Below are 13,444 nucleotides of genomic sequence, written 5' to 3' on the forward strand. Positions count from 1 at the left end.
AGCTTACTCAGCTAAGGCACTAGCATAGTGACCAGAAAATTGACAAAATAAAGGCAATGTGACCACAAACACAGCACTACAGGTGGCAGTGATGAGTTAATCAGAAGGCAGTTCCCACTTCTACTATGAGGAAGTCCCTCTGTGCACCTGGAGAGCAGCTGCCAGTCTTACCACAGCTCTTGCTCACTGTAACAGGTGACAGTTTGTCCTTTACAAGGGATCTCAGGTGACTTTGAGATAATCTCTGTAACGAGGGCATTCAGTATCTTTGGGAATAAAGTCCCACACTTTTAAGTCTTCCCTTTAAAAATGCAGCATAAATACACGTTAGGTTCTAGGTTGGAAAAAAAAAGCACTGCTTAGCAAATGCATATAGCAACAAACAGGGTAAAATCACACAGCTTATACAACTAAGAATAAACACTGATTCCAAAACTCAGAAGATCATCAAAAGGAATGCAAAACAATTTTTATCTCCTTTCAGACTCATTTGGTGCATGGGAAGTTGCCTTCCCTTAGAAGTAAAATCTACTCTCTGAAGGTTCCCAAGGGGGTGGGGGGGGGGGAAATCAGATAGCTGAAGGCTTTAGGCTGTTATTTTATATTCTACGACCTACAACTGGAAGAATTTAGAAACACACTACTACTTACAGTCTATTAACAGAAACAGCCTTTGCTTTTTGTTGGAGATATAAAACAATTCCAGTATGATGTGGGTGTTGTTTTTTTTTGTTGTTGTTGTACCTATGAGATCTAAAAATGTTCAAGAAGAGACACTTCTAAATTATTTTTGAAATTCCTATCTTTAGTTCCATCCTTTATGCAATGTATCTGTCTCCCTCTAGAAATCTGCTTTAAAACATTAGCTAATAAAAGCTTAAAACATGTATTTTCACAAAGGATTTACAAGATTTAATACTATATTTATCATGAAACTGGCTCTAGTATATCAAATGAAGTATATCAAATAATGCAAGCCTCATTTACAAGGAAACCAAGTAAAAGCTGTTTGAAAAGAACACATTAGTGAATGTGAGTCTCCCAATACTGCAAATGTTTCATGTGAGACAAAACTGTAAACCAGAGAGCTAAACATAAATGAATTCTTCTGCTGAATGTATGCTATTGAATCCTGCAAAGAGATCAACTATTTTTTTGTGAAGAATCAAAAGAAACACACTTAAAAAAAAAAAAAAAGAAAAAAAGAAAAAAAAAGCTGATATCCACGCCATGAGAAAAGATGCATGTTCATTTATAACAGTCCATTACCAAAGCTATTGAAACAAAATAAACAAGACCCACAGTAACAGCTGGAAGGTCACGAAGCTCCTGTCTTCCTTCTGTCCCCATGTGCTCATTCTGGTAATGTTCACACAGATCAGTAGAAGTTACACACACTTTCATACAGAGTGGACAGATGAAGCCCTGTGAAATGTATATTGGTCTTTAAGAAACTAATAAAGACACAAAAAGATCTGGAATCAAATGATGTTCAAATTTTTATGATGAAAGTTCTTACAAGCACTAAAAGCAAAGTCTGCAGCTACTTCCTTTTGGAAGGTTAATTTTTGCAAACTGCATATCAATTCCATGGGGAAAAAAAAAAAAAGAAAGAACAGTTATTAAGAACATGAAGATAAATCTAGAACACACTTTAAAAGCTAGTACCATGGTGCATATTATTGTTTTCCAGACACCCTTGGGACCCCCTTCAAGTGGCAGAGGAACATGCAGTGTAACAAATCATGAATGGACCATTAAAGGCATCAGATCAGATCCATCATGCAGTTTCCCACAGGCGTTTTCAGATGCATGACAGAAAGAGACCAGGATGGTACACCAAGACTGCAGAAATATCTCTGTAAATTAATAAGCAAATTTACAGCAGAATGAGAGGCATAGGTGCTAGTGCAACCGCACGTCCAAGCAGTATTCCCACTTAGGGAAAAAGAAGCGTCTTTCTTGGTAGAATTAAAAAAAAAAAAAAAAATGGAGGTGGGGGGGGAGGGGAGATTAAACATTCTCAACCAGGGATTCACCAAAGCCAGAAGTTAAATGAGATTCTGAAGAACAGCAGCTTTAGATGCTCAAGAAACATCCTTAACCACCTGGAAAAAAATGGGTGTAGCATAACCTGCTCTGGGTCCCTGTGCACACTGCTGGCTGCAGGATGCCTGCACCTCCTTGGCAGACCACTGAAGAGGCAGAGAAAACGGCCATAACACAGCCCCTGCAGAGGTGCACGTCCACAAAGGAGGTCTGTGGCAGGTCTGTCTAACCACTGCAGCCGTGGTATACACTAACAAAAGCGTACACCACAGGTGGACTGCAAACATGCAGTATTTAGCAACCCTTTACTGCAGATGGAATTGCACTGGAACCTAAGGTACAAAGAAAGAAAAGGCTCAAACTTTTCCTTCTTAGACTGCACAGTAAATAAAATACATATCCAGAGCTAACTACAGGTCCATGTGTGACATAGCCCCAGGAGGGACTCAAACAAGCTTTTTTGTTTATTGCTCTTGTTGAGCAATAAACAGTTTGAATTTAACCAACCTTCGTCACTCCTTTTGTTTTGTACTACAACTCTCAAAAGTCAGGAATGATTTCAACCAGGTTTGAAGGGAGTAAGAAACATGAGAAACTATCCAGATTTAATGATTATTCTCCATTTGAATCTTACAGAAATACAAGTTAGAAAATCTAGTTAAGAAATTGGAATGAAAACAAGTCAACTAGATTTCTGGTTTTATGCAATACTGGAGAACCAGGTGGGATTGTAACTATATGAAGGACAGAAAACATCCCGCAAAGCCTAGCTAAGGTGCTTCTGGTGAGAAAGTTCTCTCAAAGAGAACATTTTAGGACAGCTGCACAGGAAAAGGAAGGCCAAGAGAAAGGCTCAAGTTGCACGCCAAAATGCATGAATCTCAGGAAAATGAGAAACCATCACCAGCTTCAATGAATTCAGTTTTAATCAGATTTGGAAATTGTGTGCTAAAGAGAACACCCTACTTGTAACTAATGCAGCAGATGGTGGAAGTATTGACAACTAAAAAAATACTTTTTAATATGTTGTGTAGTATCAACTGAAAGTGACACAGCAGCCTTTGGCCTGACTTGAGTTTAAACTCAGTAGCAAGAAAAACTAATGGTGCAGTAGGGCAGGCACACCAACACTGTTAAAGCACGTCCTACGTCAAGAAGATAACCCTACATTAATACTGAGGTACCTTGTGACACCCACCAGCTGTACAGTCAGTGGTATTACACTCATGCTAACAGAGCTGTGCAATTTTAGTCAAACTTTGGAAAGAAACAGTTATCTAATTGCATATTTTTGTGCCATTGTTAACTATAAAAGTAATGAGATTTTAGTCTGTAAAGTAAGAATATTTATTTGCTTCAGGGACAGTGTAAATATGCATACAAACTAGAACTGAACTCACAAATGCATTACATGTATAACATGCAGCAAGAAATTAATGAATGTTTGATTATACTGACTCTAATATGGCTTTGAGAGCTAAGAATTAAGCAGATGCACAGATGGAAGGCAATTAGGATTTTAAACAGTACAGTGAAAAAAGTTCTCTTATCGGTTATCGTACCAGACATAGGAGTATTTGAATCATCGCACACTTCATTCAGTGTAAGAAAGGGCACTTTGCTCCCTTTAATGCTGTAATAGGAGTAATTAACCTTGCACTGCAATTGTATGTCAAGCTTGATACATATTTGCAAGCCAGGTAATCAGGCTATGTTAGCACAAAATAGCTTCAACAGCCAGTGAAGTCAGCTTGCATTTTTAAAAGTTAATATTTGACAACACTGTAAATCTAAAGACATCGTAATATTGGATTGAAGCAAGAATAACAACCTATTCTGCTGGCTAAGCATGGTATACAACACATTAGAAAATAGATAGGACTTGTAACTGGTAGCTTTTTGAAATAAAAAACAGACAAAAATCAACACATTTTCTATTTTACATGGAGAAGGAAATTTCCAACATACGTTACAGCTAGCACAAGCAAGGTAAAAACGAATTACAAGTGTGTAAAAATGTTGAGCCTTGTATTTCCAAACTCATAAAACATTTATAAATGAGGAGTGTTAAGCTGTGTCTCCTTGTTTTTAATTTTAATGATTCATCTCTATGATTACAGGAAGGATTACTTGTGACCATTTAGATTATTTTAATCAAAAGTTACACATTTATGTCATCTACTCTCACTTTTTATTTAAACAAGGACCTATTCTTAGGCAATGACACTTGCTAGTATTTACTTTGTACAGCTGTTAATTGAGGTATGGCATCAAAAGGAATGCCCACCAATTTCATGGACCCAAGAAACAAGGTTTACAACTCCAAATCCACGTATCAGTGCACAGTACCTCAGAAGAGCCTTCATTGTTGACATCCACAGCATTTCCTGGTGCGGCAGATGAATCAGAATCAGAGCTCTGAGACCCAACTCTGCCTGGAGTCTAGAAGAGAAAGGAGACGAAAGATTAAATGTCTGCTGACTGCATTTAACAAAGCATGGCATGCAACTTGTGGAAAAGCCTCTCTTCTATTTACTAAAACAGAGAAGTATTTTCCCTCCACAGAGTAATGAAATGAACAAGCTGACAAACCAATTACCTAATTTTCAGTGCAACACTTCAACAAAGCTTTTATCCAAGACTCAATATATTATACAACAAGAAGACACCAAATGCAAAGGATTTTAACTCACTTCCTCTTATGAACGCTCAAAATGAAACAAAGAATTAAGCTAAAGCCTGCCCTTACATCACTCATTCTGATGTTAAATTAGGTCTCTCTATCAAATAGAACACCAGAAATTACACAATAAACATTTTCAGAGTGGCAATACCATACTGCTTTCTTGACAACTTATCTACAACCTCAAAGACAAAAAATTAAAGACAATTAAAGAGCAAGGACCCTGCTGATGTGATAAGCAGACATGAAGGCACACTAGTGCTGTAATTTGAAATAGAAAAAAATACCCAAGTGTTAAACTTATGGCTAAGTTAAACCATGTTTTCAGTAAGACAACCTACACAAATAAATTCCCATGAGCATGCTGGAAATGAAAACAACATTACTGATTGAAACCATAGATTCAGAGAAAATAAATTCCAGATAAATTTGAAGTACTACTTGATTCAAAAATTGGATAGATGGATCACTGCTTATAAACCTTATTTAAATCTAACTTTGTTTCAAATTAAATTTAACTTCTCTTACTTGTCTCCGCAACTCCACTGCTTGACCAATAACAGAAGATTTAGCATTCATAAAGCAAGCACTGGTAAATAAATTATCTTAATACTGATACTCAATCCTAGTTTTTACAAAGAACAGAAATTCATTATGTAATTCTGTGATGACAACTGAAAATGGGATGAAGTAATGTGACTTCAGCATTTCCAGCCCATCTGGAAATACATGTAATGTTATAAAGGAATTTCTAATTTAATGTAGGGGGATTAAAGACATAGAATTTAAAATATCAAGATTGAAATCCACAGACAGAGGAACAGAATTTGATAAATAGTTTTAGTTTCTAAATCTTGGTGTCTCCAAAATTCTGGTTTACGATTTTCCTTCTGGAATATATCCTTTCTTTTCAGACAAATCAGTCTGATTTACAACATACGTACAACACGAAAGCTTTTCCATACTTGGAAACTGAGGTACATTTTCCTGCTGTGTTCTGTAAAGAAGGTTCTATTTTTCACCTCTTATAAAGACTACAGCCTTGTAATCAAACAAACATAGTAAAAACGTCAAGTTTACTGATTAAGGACTTCATACCCAGCGAGATACTGTTAAATTTTAGAACGGCTCCATAGACTGACCCAAGGGAAGTGAGCAGGGCTGACAGAAGCGAGCTATCAGGAGCTAGTGACAGTAACTATGAGAACATCTCTCCTCATTCTGGTCTTTCCTGGGGTCATCATTGAGATGGGATGTTCCCACTCGAGGTAAGAAGTTTCTTCACAGTGAGGACAGGCCTTAGTGGCCCGTTCTGACCTCGTAGCCAAGCCTGCCCACAGCAGGAGGTTGGACTGCATTTGTGAACCCACGTTGTGCGAGGACAACAAACCCAAAGAGGATGTATATACATGTCTGCATACAGAAACACAACTAAGTCAGGTGCCACAGCTTTCTCCCATAAAGGAGCTGAAATTTCAAGATATCAGAAGCAGTTTCTTAATGATAGGAATTTTTCAAAAGGCTTTAAAAATCTGAGCATGATGAAAAGGATTTTGTATGGCAATTAGCTACAAAGGATCCTCTGTCCCCCAAAAAGCTGAGAAATTTAACCCCTATCTGTCCCAATACCTACATCCACACGTAGAAATGGGATGAGAAAGTGTCGGCATTAACAGCTATGCACCTCTGCAGTACATGTAATCCTTTACAACAAATGGAAGCCTTTAGCTCCTCTCTTCAGTTCCAAAAACTGAAGAATATACCTTTACATACCTAGCCTTGGACAGCAGAAGAGGGAAACTGAATAAAAGTTGACAGCCTGGACAATGAGAGCAACAGATGGTCTGACCATCTACTGAGGCAGGCAGAATATACCTCTGCTTTTGCAATACCTGACAGCACGCTTTCGGTATAGTGAATCAATAATTTCTTTCCCAAACCAAGAACCTCCCGTGACAACTAAGACAGAAGAACAACATTTTCTTCATTTTATATTGTAACTTCTTAGACAACACAATAGCACAGAGTTCATCAGCTATCGTGTGGCAGGACTGTGTTTCACAATGAGACTTGCATATTAGGTTCTGCTAGTTTTAGCACCACAAACTGGAGATTATTACAACCTTGAGGATGAAAGATGATATATTACTGTATTATTACTACAAGGTTGATTAAAATACTTGCTGTATGGAACACCTCAGACATGCTATAATCACACTAAAAGGCACTGCATGGTTTGTCTGATTAGATGTAATATGAAAGAGAGAAATTACTAAACAGTACCTAGTAAAATCCTTTTAACGCTTTAAAAAACCACAATGTGCTCATTTTAAAATGGAAAGCATGATTCAAAGCTAGATTTAGAAAGGTTAGTACACTTCTCATGAGTGGCATGCATAAGAAAGAAGGGTGGGAAGGAAAAAGGTCATTAAGTACCTTTCCACATCAGGAGAAATGCACCACAGCATCCATCTGATAACTAATACAAACTGTCAAGAAAAATTTAATACAAATTTGGAAGGATGTTATGGAGACCAAGACCATAAATGCAACTAACCTATCCTTTAAAGCTGTACTGTAATTTCAATGTGCTTCAACAGACAAATAAAGAATGGGAGGACCGATACATCAGGACTTTTTCCTTCTATTGAGCACCCCATGATGAAATACATTCAGAAACATGTTTAAGCTTGGCTCCCACACCACTGCCATGCCCTGTTCCATTAAAAAAATAAATAACACATTGAACAACATACCAAATGGGATGCACACTTTGTGAACTAGGGAGAGACCCAGAATGATGTTCTTTGTTTTCAGTTACCTTTCTTATTCTTTACTTAATAAAGCTCTGGGCTATATAGGGGAGCAGAAGAATGACTTATGAATCACACAGGCTTCTGTATATGTATTTTAACATAACTAACATTCGATCCCTAAAGCCACGCATGGAGATATAAGACTGACACAAAATTAGTCTCTAAGCCAACACATTTCTTTCCTAGTTGTCCAAGTTCTGTTTGTTTATTTTGCTGAGAAGCATGCATTTCTACTCATAGCGCTATAGCTGTGGAAATGACATGCTAAACTTCATCATGTTGTTCTCTGTGTTTTCTCCAAACTGCAAGCTAATATAAAGAAACATCATTAACAACAGAAAGCAAGACGAGTGCAGCTTGTTTTCTGTAAAGGAACAGAAAATTATATAATGAATGAGTTGAGTTAATACATTAAAATGACAGAGTATAAATATGGATCTCTACCATCTCATTTTTGCACAGTCATTTATCTGTCTATAGCTACGCTCCATTCACTTGTGAAGCTCTTTCAGCAGTTTTAAATTCAGAATAAATTAAACCTTTGAAAAATATGTTAAGCCTCAAGAATGTCTTAACAAATATAGATTTATATAGTTTTTCCAGCACAGGTTTAAATACTGCGTAAGGGTATTACTGCCCAAACCTACTATGGTCTTGAAGCAACTAGCAAGATGCAAGAACAAAAAGATAAGACAGCAAAAGCCTCTGGTATTAAACAACTTTCAGTGCGTTTTTCATCCCTCTGTTTTGCTTGTGTCTACCCTTAAAGACATTATAGCCCAAACAAACTCAAAATATTTTTTTCTCTGCAGAAGCTTCCCAAGAAAAGAGCAAGTTTTTTTATTTGGATAGATTCTACTTCACACTTCAAAACAATGTTCTGCAGTCAACATCTTTTCAAGGCCTCCCTACGAGATTTCCAGCTCTCAAAACACTGTAAATCTAATTAAGCACACCTGATAACACCGTCACTTAAAAGTAATTAGCTCACATGCCAGAATCAGAGTACACCATGTGTACGGAACAGTAGTAGCGTTTACTTCTTCGGAAGCATGACAGCTGTTTTTCGGCTGCGTTAAAGGCAAGGACTCCCATGCTCGGGGGCACAAAGCCTTCCCCCCACCACACTGCCTGTGCCGTCCCTCGGAGCAGGCCTCCCCACCGCCCTGTGTGAGGGCACCGGCACGGCCACGGCTCAGCACCCACCTGAGGAAACGCGCCAGCCCTGTAATTATAAACGTAACAAAGAGAATCATAGGCACCGTGTGAGACGCAACACACCCTAGACACATCAATATCTCCAGTCCGGAGGATGGAGAAAGAGAAAAGTATTTCCATGCTACTTGGGATACAGAAATGCCTGCAAAACCTGCCAAGAACCTAAGTGTACCAAGTAGTGTTAGAAACAAAGCATCTTACCACCCAAACACAGCACAGTGGCTAACAGGTAGAGATAGCCTGCTAAACACGAAGGATTAAGGCAAAAACTAATGTAAACATTAATCACGCCGGCCCACCAGAGGTAATCTTCACCACAAGGTAGGACAGCTGAGAAAGAAGAAGGCCTAAGTAATTAGTTTTCCAAGAACTAAAAATAAATGCCTCCTCCCTACAGAGATGCTCGCCCCCATCTAAGTTTTGGTATCTGGTGAACGTAAGAAGTGGGCTCTGCTCTCTGCTTCAGCTGACCAGAGGCAGCGGTCACCAGCTCCACCAGTAAATGCCCAACTGGGAGGGGAAGCACTGGCCACACAGGGCCTTCGGAGCTGAACGTAATCAGACAGCTCTCCGGGGAATACGTGTAAGTAGGGCTGACAAAAATCAAAATATCTGGACAGGAAAGTTGTCTGTCAGTCATTCCACACAGACCTCTTTCAGGAAGGACTACCTTCTCCCTAGATCAGCATGACAAACGATGCCTGAAACTGAGGAGTGACAAGAGCCTAAATGAAAGACTTTTTTTTTTACAGTGCAAACACACAGAACAGATGGATCTTTGAGATACTACGTTGAAAACACATAAAATGTAGGAAGAGCCTGCAGCGAAAGGACCTAAAAGGAGGTCCTGGTTCAAGACAGCACTGAGACTCTAACTTCAAAAAGAAACTGAGTGATGTTCAGTAGTAACAAGTACATAATACATTCTGTTTTAGAAATATGCCAAAGTTACTGAGGGTATTCTTCTAAAAACAAAAATTAAACTGTGGAGGAAATAAAAAGGTCATCAGCCAACAGGAAGAGTGTAAAAAGAAGCATCTGATGTTTCAGAACATCAGGAACCAGAATGTCAAGTAAGTGACTGAAACTGCAAACAGCATCTTTTTAGTTTTGGTCTTCCTCCTTTACAGCTTGATGCCAGTCTCTGAACCACAAAAAGACACCTTAAGGGAGAAGTTTACTTGTTGCCTACAAGCCAATAACAAAACAAAAACTTATGTAAGAAACAATGTTTCAGTGACTGCAAGGATTGTTTTTTCAAGGGTTTGTTTCTTCTCTTTTAACCAGTTACATTGATGCCACACAAGGAAGGACCAAGAGGAGGATCCCCTGGCTTTCAAATCACTGCTTCAGAGATAGGAAAGATTTTAATACTTATTTTCTCTGTGCACAAATTTGACAGCAACCAGAGGCTCACTTTTAGCACCAAAGCACATCGGAAGTTATCCTCCCACTTTGCCAACTGCAGACTGTGGGTCACAAAAGTATGTGTGAGGTTATGCGTACAATCACTACTTCTACTGAAAAGGTTTTTTTATGAAATAGGGATTTTTTAAAAGCATAGTTATTTGCACCAATCAAAAGGCCCTTGCAAATTTTGCCATTTCCTTATTTATTTTGGGGCAGTTTTGTTTCTCCTCTGTTAGCAATTGGCTCTGCTATAATCCTGCAATTTTGGGAACCCCTGGGGGACGGTTATTTGTTTAAAATTTCCATTGAAAACGGCTGTTTCTAATACCTGAAAACTTTTATACCGACTTTAGGTTTTCAGCTAAACTTATCACTCAGGGGCAAATCTCCCTTGTACCGAGGTGTTTTGCACATCACGTAACCTCTCCTCAAAGGCCTGCTATGTCTCAGAACCAACAAAACACCTGGTTAAACGCCAGCAGCTTTTAGTGAGACCGACGCCGAGGTCTCCCTGCTTCCTGGTGCACCTTCCCACCAGCTCTCCGTGCACACCGGGGGCAACCTTCCCCCCGTGAGGCTGCACGGAGCAGCCAACTTGGGACACGTGCTTGAGGCCAGCAGCCACCGTGAAGTCCCCTGGGCCGCCCGGCAGCCCCCGCTCCTCCTTGCGGCAGCCGCGGGGCGCAGCCAGCACCCAGCACCCGGCAGCCGCCCGGGGAGCCTCCGGGCCGCGGGGCTCGCCCTGCGCTCAGCCGGCTCCGGGGATGCAAGATGGACGCGGGCGGCTCGGGAGCCTCCGGAGGAGCCGCGGCCTCTGCCCAGCGCCGTGCGGGGACCCCGCAGGCCCCGACCCGGCTGGGCTCGGCACGGAGCCGCCCCCGCGGCGCCGCCAGGCCGGCGGGAGAGGGAGAGGGAGCGGCGGCCAAGCAGGCCGGGCCGGTGTCCCCCGCCCCGAGCCCGGCCGGCAGCAGGAAGCGGAGCCGAGCCGAGCCGAGCCGAGCCGAGCCTCTCCCCGCGTCTCCCCGCCGGGCGCCTTACCCGCTGCAGGATCCGCCTGAACATGGTGGCGGGGCCCGGGTGCCGCCGGGCGCTCGCGGTGGCCGCCACGCCGAGGGGAAGCCGCGGGGCCCCGCGCAGCGCCGCCCCCGCCCCGCAGGAGCCCGGCGCGGCCCCGAGCCCCGTGACAGCCGCCGCGGCCGGGAGGCGGAGCAGCAGCCGGGGCGGGACCGCACGGCACGGCACAGCTCGGCACGGCTCAGACCGCCTCGGGGAGCGGGGCCCTGCGCGCCGGACAGCCGTGGGGACGCGCTGCGACGAAGGACCTGAACCCCGTCACGGCGCGTGTGGACAACCGACAGAGCCAAACCCGCTGGGAGCTGAATTCTGGGTGCCCCCGCGCTGCCTTACAGCCCCGGGCTGAAGGGCTGCCCCGTCACATAGCCCCTAATAACCCACCAGGAATTAGTACTTTGCTTACACATAGCTAAAAAAAGAGTGGTTCTATCAAGGCAGAGCCTGTGCTTATTGGTGCTGAGGCAAAAACCCGTATGAGGCTTTTAGCAGGAGAGTTGCTACAAAACCAGTAGCCTCCAGAATGCATCTGAACACATTTGTCATTTCCTTTTCTGTTCTAAAGCTGCAACTTTTACATACGTGATGCAAGGCAAAGGGTCATGACACATAATACACCTGATCAATGACACACTGTCCTGAGCACAGAAAACACTAAATGCCACTTGCAATACAAAGATTGAAAACATTTTTCCACTCAGGAGCTGACATTTTTCTAAGTATCCTAAAATCCAAGGGTTAGCATGAGTTATGAGCACAGGGCAGGCAGGATTCAGCTGCAGCAGCTTAAGACTTGAAGCACCGTAGTGTTACGTGTTTGAACTGAGTTCACTCCGGCTCCAGGTGCCAGTGTGTTCCCTGCTGTTGTAAATCCTCACATGGGGCAGGTTAAGAGCACGCACTGAGGTGATGGTGGCTTCAGCTGCTGCGTGGTGACTTCTTTGGTCACATCCATCAGATCATTTTCATTTCTGTGTCCACAGTTTGAAAGAGCTTTAACATTGGCTGTACTATCTGGTAATTGCATCTGTTTCTGAATTTTCTGCTTGGGATTGACAACTGGAACAAAATTGTTCTTGCACAGCTGTACAGTTACTTAAATGTCTAGCCAAGCTGCAGATGTTTACTCTAAATCTATTCAAAATGACTGCAAATTTTAATACGTCACTCCCTTTACTAGGTATTTCAACAAGAGCACTTGGCAACTTAGATGATGAACTGCTGGAGTGCTCAGTTCGCCATGCCAGGTAACTTAAGCGGCCCGTTTGTTACTCTCCCAAGTTAGCAATTCTTCCATCCTCAGAGAAAGGTGACAGAAATTTGAGGACACTAATGAAAAGTGTCCATCGGAGGAAGATTTTCTTAGATGAGTAGTGCAAGGAAATGCATGACCGTTTCTTTGTGTGGATGTTTGTGTGAACATGCACATCTGTCTCCCTGTCCATTCACTCAGTGACTTCTGCATCCGATGGCCAATTTCAATCAAATATGACAGAGCCAGATAAGGCTCAAAGATACTGAGCTCCTACAAATTTCAGCAGGCAACCAGGAAGAGGACAGAGAGCCTACTCATTTCCCCTTGTAAAGGAAAGACTGCAGCTCGACTACCTTTACTAAATACCAAGAATGCACATAAGAATTCACCCTTGGGGCAGACATGAAGAAAAAAAGAAAAAAAAAAAAAAGAAAAGAAAAAAAAAAAAGAAGAAAAAACAAAAAAGATTTCATCAGTCCCGTTTCCAGTGGAATTCCTCACTTTTAATTATTATGTATATAGTAATGCTTACGAATTAATAGCTGTAGCACTCTCATGCTGTTTGAATATGGTTTATGCCCTTGGGCATGGGAGTTGCAAATTTTAGTTTCATCCAGCCTCATGAACTCTGCAGTGGGTTTTGGTGCCTTTTTATGGAGTTCATTGGTGACAAAAAGAGCCTTGGACCAGAATCATGGCAAAGACTTTCATGGACGTTCCAGCTGGAAGTGGGTACTTCATCCTCTGAACAGAAGTCAAAGGCTTAAAGTCTGAACTCACATCAACCTCTTGCATACCATTAGCTGCAGAACCCAGCAGGCCTTTATTTCAGCAAACAATCAAAATCAATCTTTTGACTGTATAAGCAGTATTCAGAATGGCCCAGCATGCAGTAACACCTCACAGACATTCCAACAGAGAGCTGCCTTTTCTTTTGGTTTT

General features: G+C 41.7%; 1 protein-coding gene across 3 annotated transcripts in view; it reads right to left on the minus strand.

Annotated features, from left to right (window-relative positions):
* The window catches only part of EEA1 (early endosome antigen 1), a 406,236-nt gene extending 394,896 nt beyond the window's left edge, over positions 1–11,340 (minus strand). For 2 of the 3 annotated variants that reach the window (XM_084506554.1, XM_084506553.1), the window contains exons 1-3: positions 11,215–11,340; positions 4,399–4,491; positions 1,303–1,425 (exon numbers count right to left, since the gene is read on the minus strand). In XM_084506554.1, coding sequence (XP_084362680.1) covers positions 1,303–1,425; positions 4,399–4,491; positions 11,215–11,238 — 240 coding nt within the window. In that variant the 5' untranslated portion in view covers positions 11,239–11,340. The remainder of the gene's footprint in view (positions 1–1,302; positions 1,426–4,398; positions 4,492–11,214) is intronic. The other variant, XM_084506555.1, reaches the window with a different exon arrangement.
* Positions 11,341–13,444: the final 2,104 nt, after the last annotated feature.

The sequence above is a fragment of the Aythya ferina genome (assembly GCF_964211825.1).
Source record: "Aythya ferina genome assembly, chromosome: 1".
Lineage (NCBI taxonomy): Eukaryota > Metazoa > Chordata > Aves > Anseriformes > Anatidae > Aythya > Aythya ferina.